Source organism: Orycteropus afer, unplaced genomic scaffold (assembly GCF_000298275.1).
Source record: "Orycteropus afer afer isolate SDZICR_OR568_19922 unplaced genomic scaffold, OryAfe1.0 scaffold00123, whole genome shotgun sequence".
Taxonomy (NCBI): Eukaryota; Metazoa; Chordata; class Mammalia; order Tubulidentata; family Orycteropodidae; genus Orycteropus; species Orycteropus afer.
In genome coordinates, this window is record NW_006921710.1 from 6,378,114 (window position 1) to 6,390,383 (window position 12,270).

The following is a 12,270-nucleotide window of genomic DNA, read 5'->3' on the forward strand; positions in this document are numbered from 1 at the left end:
GTTAATCCCTAGTACTGATCACGATCCGGGAACAAAATGTCAGTTCTGATACTTATTTCCTATTTTACCAAAATACCAGTACTAAATCCAGGATTTAATTTTGTTTCCAGTGTTTAGAATGCATAAAAGGAGATCTGGTGGCACAGTGGGTAAGCACTCGGCTGTGAACTGAAAGACTGGCTATTCGAATCTACCCGGTGGCAGAAACACTTGGTGACCTGCTCTCGTAAAGATTACAGCCTAGAGAACGTTATGGGCAGTTCTCCTCCGTCACATGGACATGGGGTCCCTATGAGTCAAAACTACACGATAGCAACCAACAACATAACAGAATACACAAGATTTTTTAAAGTTCATGAAATATTTAAAAAATCATAATTGGCAAACACAAAAGCATTAATAAAAAAATGTGAACTTATACAAACATAAATTTCAAACATATCTTATCACTCTACTATAAATTACCATTAAAATAATTATTTAATAATAATCCAGCTAGGTAGCTCACTAAAAATATTTATTTGTGAAACACTGAAAAATGAAATAATATTATTTGCTTTTTTTTAAAAAAAAGAGCAAACGCAAAAACAAAGAGTGAATATGGTATCGTCACTGAGTAATGGAAATATTTCCAGGCAGATTTTTCCAGTGGCTGGAAAGCCATCTCTGGCTCTGTGACATCAGCTGGGGAAACTGAGATGATTAGAAGCAAAATCCAAAAAATTTCCACTAGCATCTTTGTCCTTAAATACCCATCTCCCCTCTCCTTTTTGATAACTTTAAAGATTTTTTTCGGTCAACTTTTTGTTTCTTTGTAAGAACTGCCAGCCTTCATTTGGGAGCTGCTGGAATTTGTGTTTCAGTAAAGTGTTCCCACTCCTCTGTGTCTCATGAGGCTAGGCCTTGGGCATTTGCCTGCCTCAGTCTCTGTTCACCTGTTCACATTCGCCACCAGAGCAACCTTATAGTACAGAGTAAAACTGCTTCATAGGGTTTCATAGGCGTAGATTGCCAGGTCTTTTCTCCTGCTGGTGGGTTCGAACTACTAACCTTTCAGTTAGCAGCCAAGAGCTTAACCATTGCACCACCAGGGTTCCTTTCAAGCAGATCAAAAACCAAAACTCACCCTACTGTCATTGAGTCGATTCCAACTCATAGCAACCCTATAGGATAGAGTATAACTACTTCAGAGGGTTTCCAAGGCTATAGTCTTTAGAGAAGCAGACTGCCACATCTTTCTCCCACAGAGCAGCTGATGGTTCGAAGCACCGCCGTTTCTGTTAGCAGCTGAGCGCTTAACTGGTGTGCCACCAGGGCTCCTTTGTGAGTAGAGCAGGGGGTCATTTTTTTTTTTTTTTTCTTCCCAATAGAAGCTTTGCCTTGTGAATTGTATTCTTTTTCCTCTTGGGAAGAAGGAGGTATAGAAAAATGTGGCAGGGCAGGATAGTGGTTAATTGCAGAGTCTTGCCGGAATTCAAATTGCAGATCCACCCTTCCTTGCTCTGTGATCTTGGAGAAAAGACTTCACCTCTCTGTGCCTCACTTTTCTCATCTGTAAACTTGCTGCTGTGCAGTCAGATCCGACTCACAGCAACCCCTCCTTGGGTTTCCAAGGCAGTGTCTCTAAAGTAGATTGCCAATCTTCCTTCCAAGGAGTGCCTGGTGGGTTTGAACCACCAGCCTTCTGGTTAGCAGTCAAATGCCTTAGGCACTAGGCCACCAGACTGAGAGTAATAATAGAGTCGTGAGGATTAAATGAGTTAACGTGTAAGGCACTTAGAACAGTTCCTGGCACATAGTAACTGCTATATAAATATTAGGTATTACGCTTGGCTGCTAAGGCTGCTAACCGAAAGAGCAGCAGTTCAAACCTACCAGCCACTCTACCAGGGAAAGATGTGGTAATCTACTTCCATAAAGATTACAGCATTGGAAACACTATGGGGCAGCTCTACTCTGTCCTATAGGGTTGCTATGAGTCAGAATCAACTCGACACCAATGGATTTGGTTCTGATGATGAAGAAAGCATTCTAAATCATACACATATACCATGCCTTCATATCCTAAGGCTGCTGTAATGAAATACCACAAACTGAGAGGCTTATAAGAATGAAAATTTATTGTTTCAAAATTTTGAAGGCTAGATGCTTTCCTGCTTTTTTTTTAAATTTCTTGCAATTTGAAGGAAAGTTTACAGAGCAAATTTGTTTTCCATTCAACAGTTCATATGAATTTTGTTTCTACACCACCAGAGCTCCTTAATCCAATCCAGTGTCAGTTGCAACACTGATTGCAGTCCCCATAATATAACAGCTCTCCTCCCACTTCCTCCCTTTTCCCTGTGTCCTTCTTTCCTATGCATTCCTGCCCTCTGAGCTATCTCCCTGTGCAAATGCTGCCCTTCTGATCTCCCATGGTTGATTGTTCCAAAGAGTGTACCTACCTGGTGTAATCCTTCACCTCACACTCCTGTGTATTGTTTGGCTGGAAGTTGAGCTATGGGAGTGAGTACAATTTCAGGCCTGATGACTAGGGGCCATAGTCTCGGGGGTTTCACCAGCGTCTATCAGACCAGCAACCCTGGGCATTTTTATGATTTTGAATTTTGTTCTACATTTTTCTCTCACTCTATCCAGGATCTCCAAATCTGATCCCTTTTTGAGTGGTTGGCAGTGGTTAGATGCCCAAATTAACACGTGGCCAGGCCATGCTTTCTCGGTGTCTCTATGGGACTTCTTGTCTCTCCCAGCTTCTGGCAGCCACAGGCCTTAAAGCTGGGGCATAAATCCAACTCTGCCTCCATGTTTACATAGCCATCTTTCCTCTGCCTGTCTCTATCTCTTCTCTCTTATAAGGATTGGGTTAGAACCTAACCTACTCTAGTATGACCACATGTTGAATCTTTAAAGAGCTCATTTCCAAACAAGGTCATGTTCACAGGTACCAGGAGTTAGGACTTCAACATATCTTTTTGAAGGACACAAGTCAATCCACACTCACTCACTCACTGCTACTAGTTGATTCCAACTCAGCGACCTCATTGGGTTTCCAAGGCTGTAAATCATTACAGAAGCAGACTGCCTCATCTTTCTTCCACAGAGCAGCTGGTGGGTTCAAACTGCCGTCTTTCTGGTTAGCAGCCAAATGCCTTAACCACCACACCACCAGAGCTCCTTAATCCAATCCATAACAACTATTAACCGTTGTTGTTGTTGTTATGTGCCATCGTAACTAATTGAAGTTTATTATTTTTTATCAATTAAAAATTTTAATGCAGTCCGCACACCTCAAAACATAAATGATTTCAACTTCACATTCTTTTAAAACATCAAAATAATGATACCATGCCAACAAAAACACAGGCATTTTAGTACTTAAAAATAGTACGACAAACAGGAATACTGAAAACTGGCAGAGTAATTGTGAATGCCTGGTGTAGCTGAAAGGAGATCTGTCACCCAGAGGCAGCCTGAAAGTGGGTAAGGGGTGGTGAAGGAGTCGTTGACTCAACAATGTGGCATGAAGACAGAGAAAAGGCACAGGGCACTCTCTAAATCACAGACCGACTAAGTATACGGCCAGAGCTCCATAGCAATAATAAGCCTTGATTGACCAGTGGATGAAGTTCAGGCTCATCTCATATTCTCTCTCTTGGAATTAGCAGAGAATATCTTCTGAGCTCTCTGGTAGCATAGTGCCTAAGGCACTTGACTGCTAACCAGAAGGCTGGTGTTCAAATCCACCAGCCACTCCTCGGAAGGAAGATGGGGCAATCTACTTCCGTAGTGATACTGCCTCGGAGACCCAAGGAGAAACCCAAGGAGGGGTCACTATGAGTTGGGTCTGACTCGACGGCGCATAACAACAACCACATTTTCTGAGCACTCCCTGAGGGTCAGCACTATGCTGGGTACTGGGCGTGGGGCTAGACAAGGTGGGCAGGGAGAGGCCTGTGCCTGCAAGGGGTGCTAAGAGTGAACATCACAACCGACCTGGGTCGTACCAGCCTGTGTGACCGTTTATGTGTATGTCTCTACCCTGCTCCCAACCCAGGCGCTGTCAGAGCTGGAGCTGACTTTTGAAGCATCCGAGCAAAATCACATCCAGCCCCGAGAGGTGCTCTTGGTCCTCTACGTAAACAAGAATGTCTTTCTGCGTCTCCAGGCCCCGGGAATCCCCCTCCAACTGGCCTGCGTGAGTGTGTGACCTCCAACCCCAGGCTGAGTTGCCGGTTGTGAGGGGCCCCTGCTGTCCACCTCTGTGGGTCTGGGTCTTCCACCTCAGGGTCTCTGCTTCTCATTTTCACTCTGACATCATTAACCAGGGTCCTGAAGAAAGAACCCAAAGGATAGCTGGACTGGAGTAAAGAGGCAGTGTGCAATTCTGGCCAACTGCCCTCCTCTTTCGTAGCCTCAGTTTGCCCTTCTGTCCAGTGGGAGAAGTGGCCTGGATGATAGTCTAGAAAATAATCTTGTTATCCTCTTGGAAAAAGCTGCAAGACACATAACAAAACCAAACCCACTGCCATCGAGTAGATTCTGACTCATAGTGACCCCTATAGGGTTTTCAAGGCTGTAAATATTTACAGAAACAGATTGCCTCATCTTCCTCCTGAGGAGCAATTGGTGGGTTTGAACCACTGACCTCCTGGTTAGCAGCCAAATGCCTTACCCACTATGCTACCAGAGCACCTTAAGATATATACAGTATTTGAAAATATGTAAGTACAGAGGAAGAGGACCAGGAGGAACCCTAGCAATATGTTAACAATACGTATAGCTGGGAAGTGAGTCAAGAAAAGGTTTTTATTTTGTTCTTTACATTTTGCTGAATTTGCAAGATTTGCTCTAATGAACATGGCCTACATTGGAAAAAATTATTTTTAAAAAACACAAGTTTTAAAAGTGTTGGGCATATCCACCAGAGAGGAGGTCAGCTGGCCGGAGCCACAGAGGCCAGGGCTGAAGGAGGCAAGTTGACTGCTTGCCCTCCTCCACAGGGAAAGCACTGGGAGGCGGCCCTTCGGTTGGGGTCCCAAGGCTGCCCCAGGATGTGAGCAGCTGTTGTTTACAGCAACAGAAAGTAGAGGGCCAGAGGGAAGGGCAGGAGAGGGAGGAAAGATGAGGAGAGACACAGAAGGAAAGATGGAAAATGAAAGAGGGCGTGCGGATCAGAGGCACCCACAGAGGCAAAGGAAAGGTGGGGAGGAATGGACCCCCAGACAAAACTGGGCCAGGGTGGGCTGGGAGACAAGAGGAGAGGCAGATTAAGAGAGGATGGGGGAAGAATCCAGCCTGACAGCAGAGATAGCACAAAGACAGACTGACATACCGGGCTGAGCCAGCACGGAAAGTCCCTGAGAAGAGAGGGCGCCAGCCAAAGACAAACAGGAGGGCCCAGGGCCAAGGGCCAAGCTGCACCGACCCCATCTGGTTCATCCCGAGGCTCCCAGAAAGGGAAATCGAGGCGTCGGGGAGAGCGGGACCTTGCTCCTCCCTTCCTTCTTCCCCACACCCCTTCTCGGGCCCTGGGGATCTGAGTCCGGGCGGGCCCAGGATGACGCAGGGAACGTGCATCGCGCCCGCTGGGCCGGAAGGTCGCAGCGGCGGCTGGCTCCAGCCTTGGCTGCGCCTTCCTCTCCTGGGCAAGAGAACCGGGATGTGGGGGTGTGTGGGGTGGGGGTGGGGTGAGCGGGCGTCGGAGCTGCGCATCGCGGGACGTGCAGCTTCCTGAGCGGGCTCCCCGGAGCCGGTTGACTGGGCTAGAGGGGCAAAGAGGGATTAGGGCCCCGGTTTCTGCGGCCACAGGCAGACCTGGGGCACGGATGCCACGTAGGAGGCCCTTGCTCTGCACCAGGCCAGCACCAGGCTATTGACAAATGTCATGCTTGTAAATCTCTGTCCTATCCCCATTTTACAGATGATGACCCTGTGACAGAGAGGTAGGGGGCCCCTCTCAGGATCCCCCAGGTCCCAGCTCTTAATCCTGCCCAGCCTTTCCCACTATAGGGGCTGAGTTGCCCCCCACCAAGGTGCTCATCACTTTGCACTTTCATTCAATGCCTGTAGAGAAAGTAGAGTGTTCCTTTGTAGGTGAACCATTCTGTGGTGTCTTGCATACTATCTCTGTCAGGCAGTCCTTAGTACCTAACCTGAAGCTCTCATGCTGTTGCTACTTCAGCCCAATGTCTCTGGCTTTGGAGAGGGAGGGAGCACAGAGGAACCAGACCCTAAGTCTGTGGCCCCAACAGCTTCCTCTGAATCTTCCAGCATCTCCCAATCACCTCCTCCAGGAAGCCCTCCCTGTTTCCTTCCCCCAACACACCAAGGTTTCACCTGACTAATGGACAGTGGGAGGCAGTAGGGTGCTGGAGTTTTCCAGATCCCCCATCCTTTACCATCCAAGGGGACGTGTCTCGCTCCTCCTTTGTTTCTTATTAATATCCTCTGCTTTCTATTGTTTCAAATGACGCATTCATTCATTCATCCATTTCTTCTTTCCTTTCCTTCCACTCTCCTTCCCATGTGCAGAGAGCACTCACCAGGTGCCAGGCATCAGCATGAAACTGACATGTCAGGATCTGTGATGCTGGGCCCAGAGCCCAGCACAAAGTCAGACAAATATTTATCAGTGCCTACTATGTCTAACACTGTGCAGTGATGCACAAAGATTTTGTCCCTAAGAGACCTTCAGAGTGTGGAGGGAGACAGACATTAGCCATGTAATGTCATTAAATGTGGATTGAATGACAATGACTATGACTATGGACAGTGAGTGGGGTGATGTTTGGACAGATAGATTTTTGTCTATCCAGACCCCCAGGCAAGTGTAGAAAGGACATGGGGCAGCCTTTGCCCTGGAGGAGGTGGGACTATCCAGGAGTCTGGGCTGACTGCTAGTCTACCACACTGAACATCCTCAGCCCTGGCCTTCTCTTCTCACCCATGCTGGCTGCCTCTGCAAATCACCTCCTGACTGTCCATCTCGGAGGGGAGAGACTCAGGCTCAGACAAGCATCTGAGCCTCTGCACGTCTCTGCAGAACCCCAGCCTGGTCACCTTCCAAGGGTCCCCGGGAATCAACACTACACAGCTGCCATCCTTCACCATCAAGCACCAGCTCCTGGAGTGGGCAGCCACAAAGGGCTCTATCGCCTCTGTCGCTGAGCTGAACGACCCCCGCTACATCCTCCTCCGTCTGAGCCAAGGTCAGCTTCCCAGCAGCCTCTCTGGGCTCTGGAGCAATGTGAGCTCCAGTGGTCCATTTCTCAGATACAAACATTAAGCCTCCAAGAGGGGACATGGTTTGCCCCAGGTCACACAGCAAGCCAGTGTTCTATTGGGACAGTAATTATTCCTTCACCACATATTAGATTGAACCATGTGGAATTGTTGCTATTTGACAGTTTGACCTTCAAAAACAGCACTTTCATGCTATTTATTGAGCATCTAATATGTGCTAGGCACTTGGGGACACTGCAGGAACAGACCCAGGCCCTGCCCTCCTGGAATTGACAGTGTGGTGGGGTTGATGACAATAAACATGAACACAGATAAATTCTATAATTTCAAGTCATGGTAAAAGCTATGAGAAAGATAAATGTGGGGTGATGTGCTGGGGTTGGGGGTTGTGCAGCGCTAACAGAACCCTAACGTGTGTTTCCATACTTTACATTAATCCTGCGCTGACAGATCAGGAAACAGAAGTTCGGGGATTTGCCCAGGGTCCAAAGTCCCTAGCTGGGAGTTTGAACCTAGGTCCTTTATGTCTGCCCCTTTCCTTTTCCCCAACCCCATCATCTTTGGCTGCGGGTGGTGGGGCTCTGCGTGAGGCTCCGCACAGTTCCGGGAGGGGTCTGAGGATGCTGTTTCCACAGACTCGAAGCTACAGCCCTTCTGCCTACCGGAGGAACGCCTGGACATGGGCCGCACGCTCGAGTGGCAGCCACGTACCTTGGTCCGGGGCTGCCGCTTGGAAGGCGTTGCGGGCCACAAGGAAGCGCACATCTTGAGGGTCTTGCCAGGCCCCGCGGTCAAGTAAGGGCGCCCGCTCCTACTCCCCTCGCCACTCTGGGTACCCCGCCCTTTATTAAACCCGCCCCTTGGCTAGTCTCGGCCCCGCCCCAGTTTGGTAAGAGCATGGTCACCCTCACCTGCCTCTAGGCCTGGTCTGCCTAAGGGGCTCCTCTCCTAGTCAGACCTTGCTCGGCTTCAGCCGCCCCAGCCCGGCCTGTGCACCCTCACAGGCCTTACACCTGGCCAGGTTAGAGTGCAGCTGCTGTCCTATCAGACGCCAGGCCGCTTCCCTGGCCTGGCCTGGCCCTATCAGGCCACGCCCCGTCCCGTATTCACATCCAGCTCTGACCCTGTCTGTCTGACCACAGGCCACAGACAGTGACGGTGAAGGTGGAGCTGAGCTGCACGTTGGGGGACCCTGATGCCATCCTCATCCTGCAGGGCCCACCCGAAGTATCCTGGCTTATTGATGCCACCCACAACATGCAGATCTGGGTGAGTCTTGCCCCAAACAGCCACTCACAGACCGCACCAAGACTCCCAAGGAAGAAAGCCCCCTACCTCCGCCTTCAAGGTCTTGCCTGTGGCCCTGCTCCATCACACCAGGTCCCCCTGCACCTGTCCTCCGGCCAGAGTCTTTTCCCATGATCCTTCTGCCCTGAACGCTTTTACTCTGTCCACCACCTATTCTTTTTTCTGACCTTTGCCTAGACATCCCCTCCTCCAGGAATCCTTCCCTGTTCCAAAGGTCAGGGAAGGTTCTCTGGAGAAGGTGAGTTCCCCCCACCCCATCCCCAGCTGAGTTGAAGGACAAACAGGTGAGAAGAAGAGTGTCCCAGGCAGAGAAAACAGCAGGGGCAAAGGGGAGCTGGGCTGAACCCTGAAATAACCCTGCTGCCCCCCTGACTCTCTCCATGGGTCCCTGCTCTGCCTCTCTCCCTGCCATTAGACCACTGGTAAATACTCCTTCAAGATCTTTCCTGAGAAGAACATCCCTGGCTTCGTGCTCCCAGATACTCCTCAAGGCCTGCTGGGAGAGGCCCGGAAGCTCAATGCCAGCGTTGTGGCATCGTTTGTGGAGCTCCCTCTGGCCAGTGCTGTCTCACTTCGGGCCCCCAGCTGTGGTGAGCATCCAGCCCTCCCTCTACTTGCTATCCCCTTGGATCAGTTGCCACACATTGGTGAAGCACCACCACACTACTGTGTGACCTTGGGCAAGTGCATCAGCCTCTCTGAGCTTCATTCCCCTCCTCTACAAAATGGGCACAGTGAGAATTGCTAACTATAGAAGGGCTTGGTGCCCGGTGCACAGCCAGCACTCTGTGACTGTTCGTCTGGCCTGCCTCTGCTTCCCTACAGGCGGTGGGCCACAAACCTCCCCAGCTCCAGTCCAGACCACCCTTCCCAAGGACAGCTGCAACCAGGAGCTGCTCATGGCCCTGATCCAACCCACATGCTCCAATGATGTCATGACTCTGGTACTCAACAAAGAGCTGGCCTCGGTAAGGGAATCCCTAGCCCTACCTGAAGAAGGACCAGCCCTTCTAGCTGACATGAGCAGTTGGCCCCAGAATCTTGAGGTCCTAGCCTTGGCACAAGGGCATATCACATTGTCTTTGCAAGCTTCAGTTTTCCAGTTGTAAAATGGAGTTGATGATAGTACCTACCACATGGAGTAGGATTAAATGAAATCCACACCGTTAGGTCCACACAGGTCTACACAGTCAGCACAGTAAGTACTCAGTAAATAATTCCAATATACTGAATAAGGATTATTAAGATCTGCTGGCATAGTGGATAAGGCATTTGGCTGCTACCCAGAAGGTCAGCAGTTCAAACCCACCAGCCACTCCGTGGAAGGAAGAAGGGGAGATCTACTTCCACAAGGATTTGTAGCCTCAGAAACCCATTGGGGGTCGCTGTGAGTCAGATTCAACTCTATGGCAGTGAGTTTGGTTTGGTTTTTGGTTAATCCTAAATACTGGCTGGGCTGAATGGTCACTTAACAGAATACGGGTTCTCCTTGCTATCTGGAAGTACAGCGTTCCTCTCAAACCTTTCATGAGCAGAAATGGCTTAAAGTGAAGAAGCAATTACCATTCATTTATATGGGAAAATTTTTTGAGTGTTTCCAGACCCAAAATATAACCTTACCAAAAAATAATCATACCAAATAACACACAAAACCTAAAATAACACTAACATCCAGTGTTCACAGACACAGTTCAAAGCTGTGGCAGCTTGATGCCGAGGTGCTGAGTGTAGTTCAGGGAAGGAGCTTGGCAACACCACTCACTGCTTGGGGTGTGTGCTGCCTCTCTGAGGGCTCACTGCGAAACAAATGCTGAAGGCTACTTTCACTTTCGTAAAAGCAAAAGTCCTCTTTGGATTTCTTTCACTTAGCAAAAACTGGTACTAATGCAGGTCGTTTGTAAAAGCAACGTGGCGTCGAGTGAACTTTGGAAAAGTGAGGCATACCTGTATTTATACATAATGATGTTTTCCTGATTGAAGGCTAAATACATTACAAAAATAACAGGCCCCTGGGCGGCACAAAAGGAACCCTGGTGGCACAGTGGTTAAAGCAGCTTGGTTGCTGACCAAAGGTTGGCAGTTCAATCCTACCGACTGCTCTGATGGAGAAAGATGAGGCAGCCTTCTTCCATAAAGATTTACAGCCTTGGAACCCTATGGAGCAGTTCAGCTCTGTAATACACAGAGTTGCTGTGAATCAGAATCAATTTGATGGCACAAGACAACAGCAACAATAAAAATATAAATGAATAATTTTTTATAAGGATCAGCACAAAGCTGGTTCCTATAAGACAGAGGTCAAGTGTCCCAAAAGTCTAGCTTTCCAAACTACTCCATTATCTCTAACACCAACTACTGTTGTGGTTACCTAGTGTCGCTCTGACAGAAGATATACCACAAATGGGATGGCCTTAACAAACAGGAATTTATTCTCTTACAGTTCGGGAGGCTTTAAGTCCAAGTTCAAAGTGCCACGCTCAGGGGGCTGGGTGAAAGCCCTTCAACCTTGGGGTTCAGCTCTACCTCCTGCTCCCAGCCCACTGGAGCTTCACTCAGCTGCTGGCCACTGAGGCTGATAAGTAAAAAGGCACAGTCCCAATATTATCAAACCACACGGCAGGCCATTAATTTAAATCCATTGTAAGTCCCAAGGTCGGCAAAGCATGGCAGGCTGCTGAACAATGACATGGCTACGTGCAGGGTCCAAGTGTGCCATAAGCTAGAGACCAGTCCCAAGGCTTCTCCTTATATACAGGAAGCAGACCACATCCCAAAGGCAGCTACTCAGCTGCTTGTGGTAGATCACACCATGGAGTTGATTGCCAGTCTCATCATGGGAAATAACTACCACCAGCTGCCCAGCCACTCAACCAGGCCCAGCCAAGTTGACATACAAATGTAACTACCACATCCCCTCCCCTTAGTACTTTCCTCTGTCTTTGGATTTGGTAATTTACAGAACTCACAAGCCGTATTTACAATTAAGTGGTTTATCAGAGAAGAAACAGGAACAACTCAGGATACACTTCTTGATCATAACTTCTTGCCCTCTGCTGCTGGGCCCTGCTTGGGACCTTCTTCAGCAAGTATTACAACTCTTAGCTCTGTGGGGTCAGCAAGCCCCACTGTAGCCCTGTCACACTGGTCTCCTGGTTCCTGCCGTCTCGTACCTCTATCGCTCTTGCTACTGCTGCATCACCGTCTCTCTCTATCTTCCATGTTACAGCTCTCTCCCTCTCTCTCTCTCATATCTAGGAGGTTCTCAGCACAGGGACCCCAAGCCAAAGGACATGCTCTGCTCTCTGATTCTTGGTGGTAGAGGGGACTTTTCCCCCCTCTGCTCTGATATTGGCTCTCTTTTAAGCCTAGCAGATGGCAAAAGTAACCAATCCCCTCATTAGGGTTCCATACACCTTATTTGGATGGTCCCATTTCTACAAGGGTGCCATGCACCTTATTTGCATTATTAACAAGCTGTGCAATCCCCATGGTGGGCCACAAGCACCTTATTTACATTGTCATACAGTCATTTGATGGGAGTTAAAAGACCATGGCTAGAAAAGCCATATAAAAGCAATCCATTGTATCATAAAATAACACTTGCTTTTGAAAAATGTTTAGAAAATAGAGAAGAAAATCTTAATCTTCCCACTCAAAGACAATGGCTACCAATATATCGGTGTGTTTCCTTTTGGAATATCTTGTCTGTGTATTTCTTAA

The 12,270-nt window shown here is 48.5% G+C and overlaps 1 protein-coding gene across 1 annotated transcript in view; it reads left to right on the forward strand.

Moving 5' to 3' along the window:
* ENG (endoglin) overlaps window positions 1–12,270 on the forward strand; it is a 38,072-nt gene that overhangs the window by 19,062 nt on the left and 6,740 nt on the right. Inside the window, exons 3-9 of the mRNA XM_007944300.1 lie at window positions 4,055–4,195; window positions 7,043–7,208; window positions 7,693–7,758; window positions 7,878–8,037; window positions 8,385–8,511; window positions 8,966–9,140; window positions 9,376–9,518. Coding sequence (XP_007942491.1) covers window positions 4,055–4,195; window positions 7,043–7,208; window positions 7,693–7,758; window positions 7,878–8,037; window positions 8,385–8,511; window positions 8,966–9,140; window positions 9,376–9,518 — 978 coding nt within the window. The remainder of the gene's footprint in view (window positions 1–4,054; window positions 4,196–7,042; window positions 7,209–7,692; window positions 7,759–7,877; window positions 8,038–8,384; window positions 8,512–8,965; window positions 9,141–9,375; window positions 9,519–12,270) is intronic.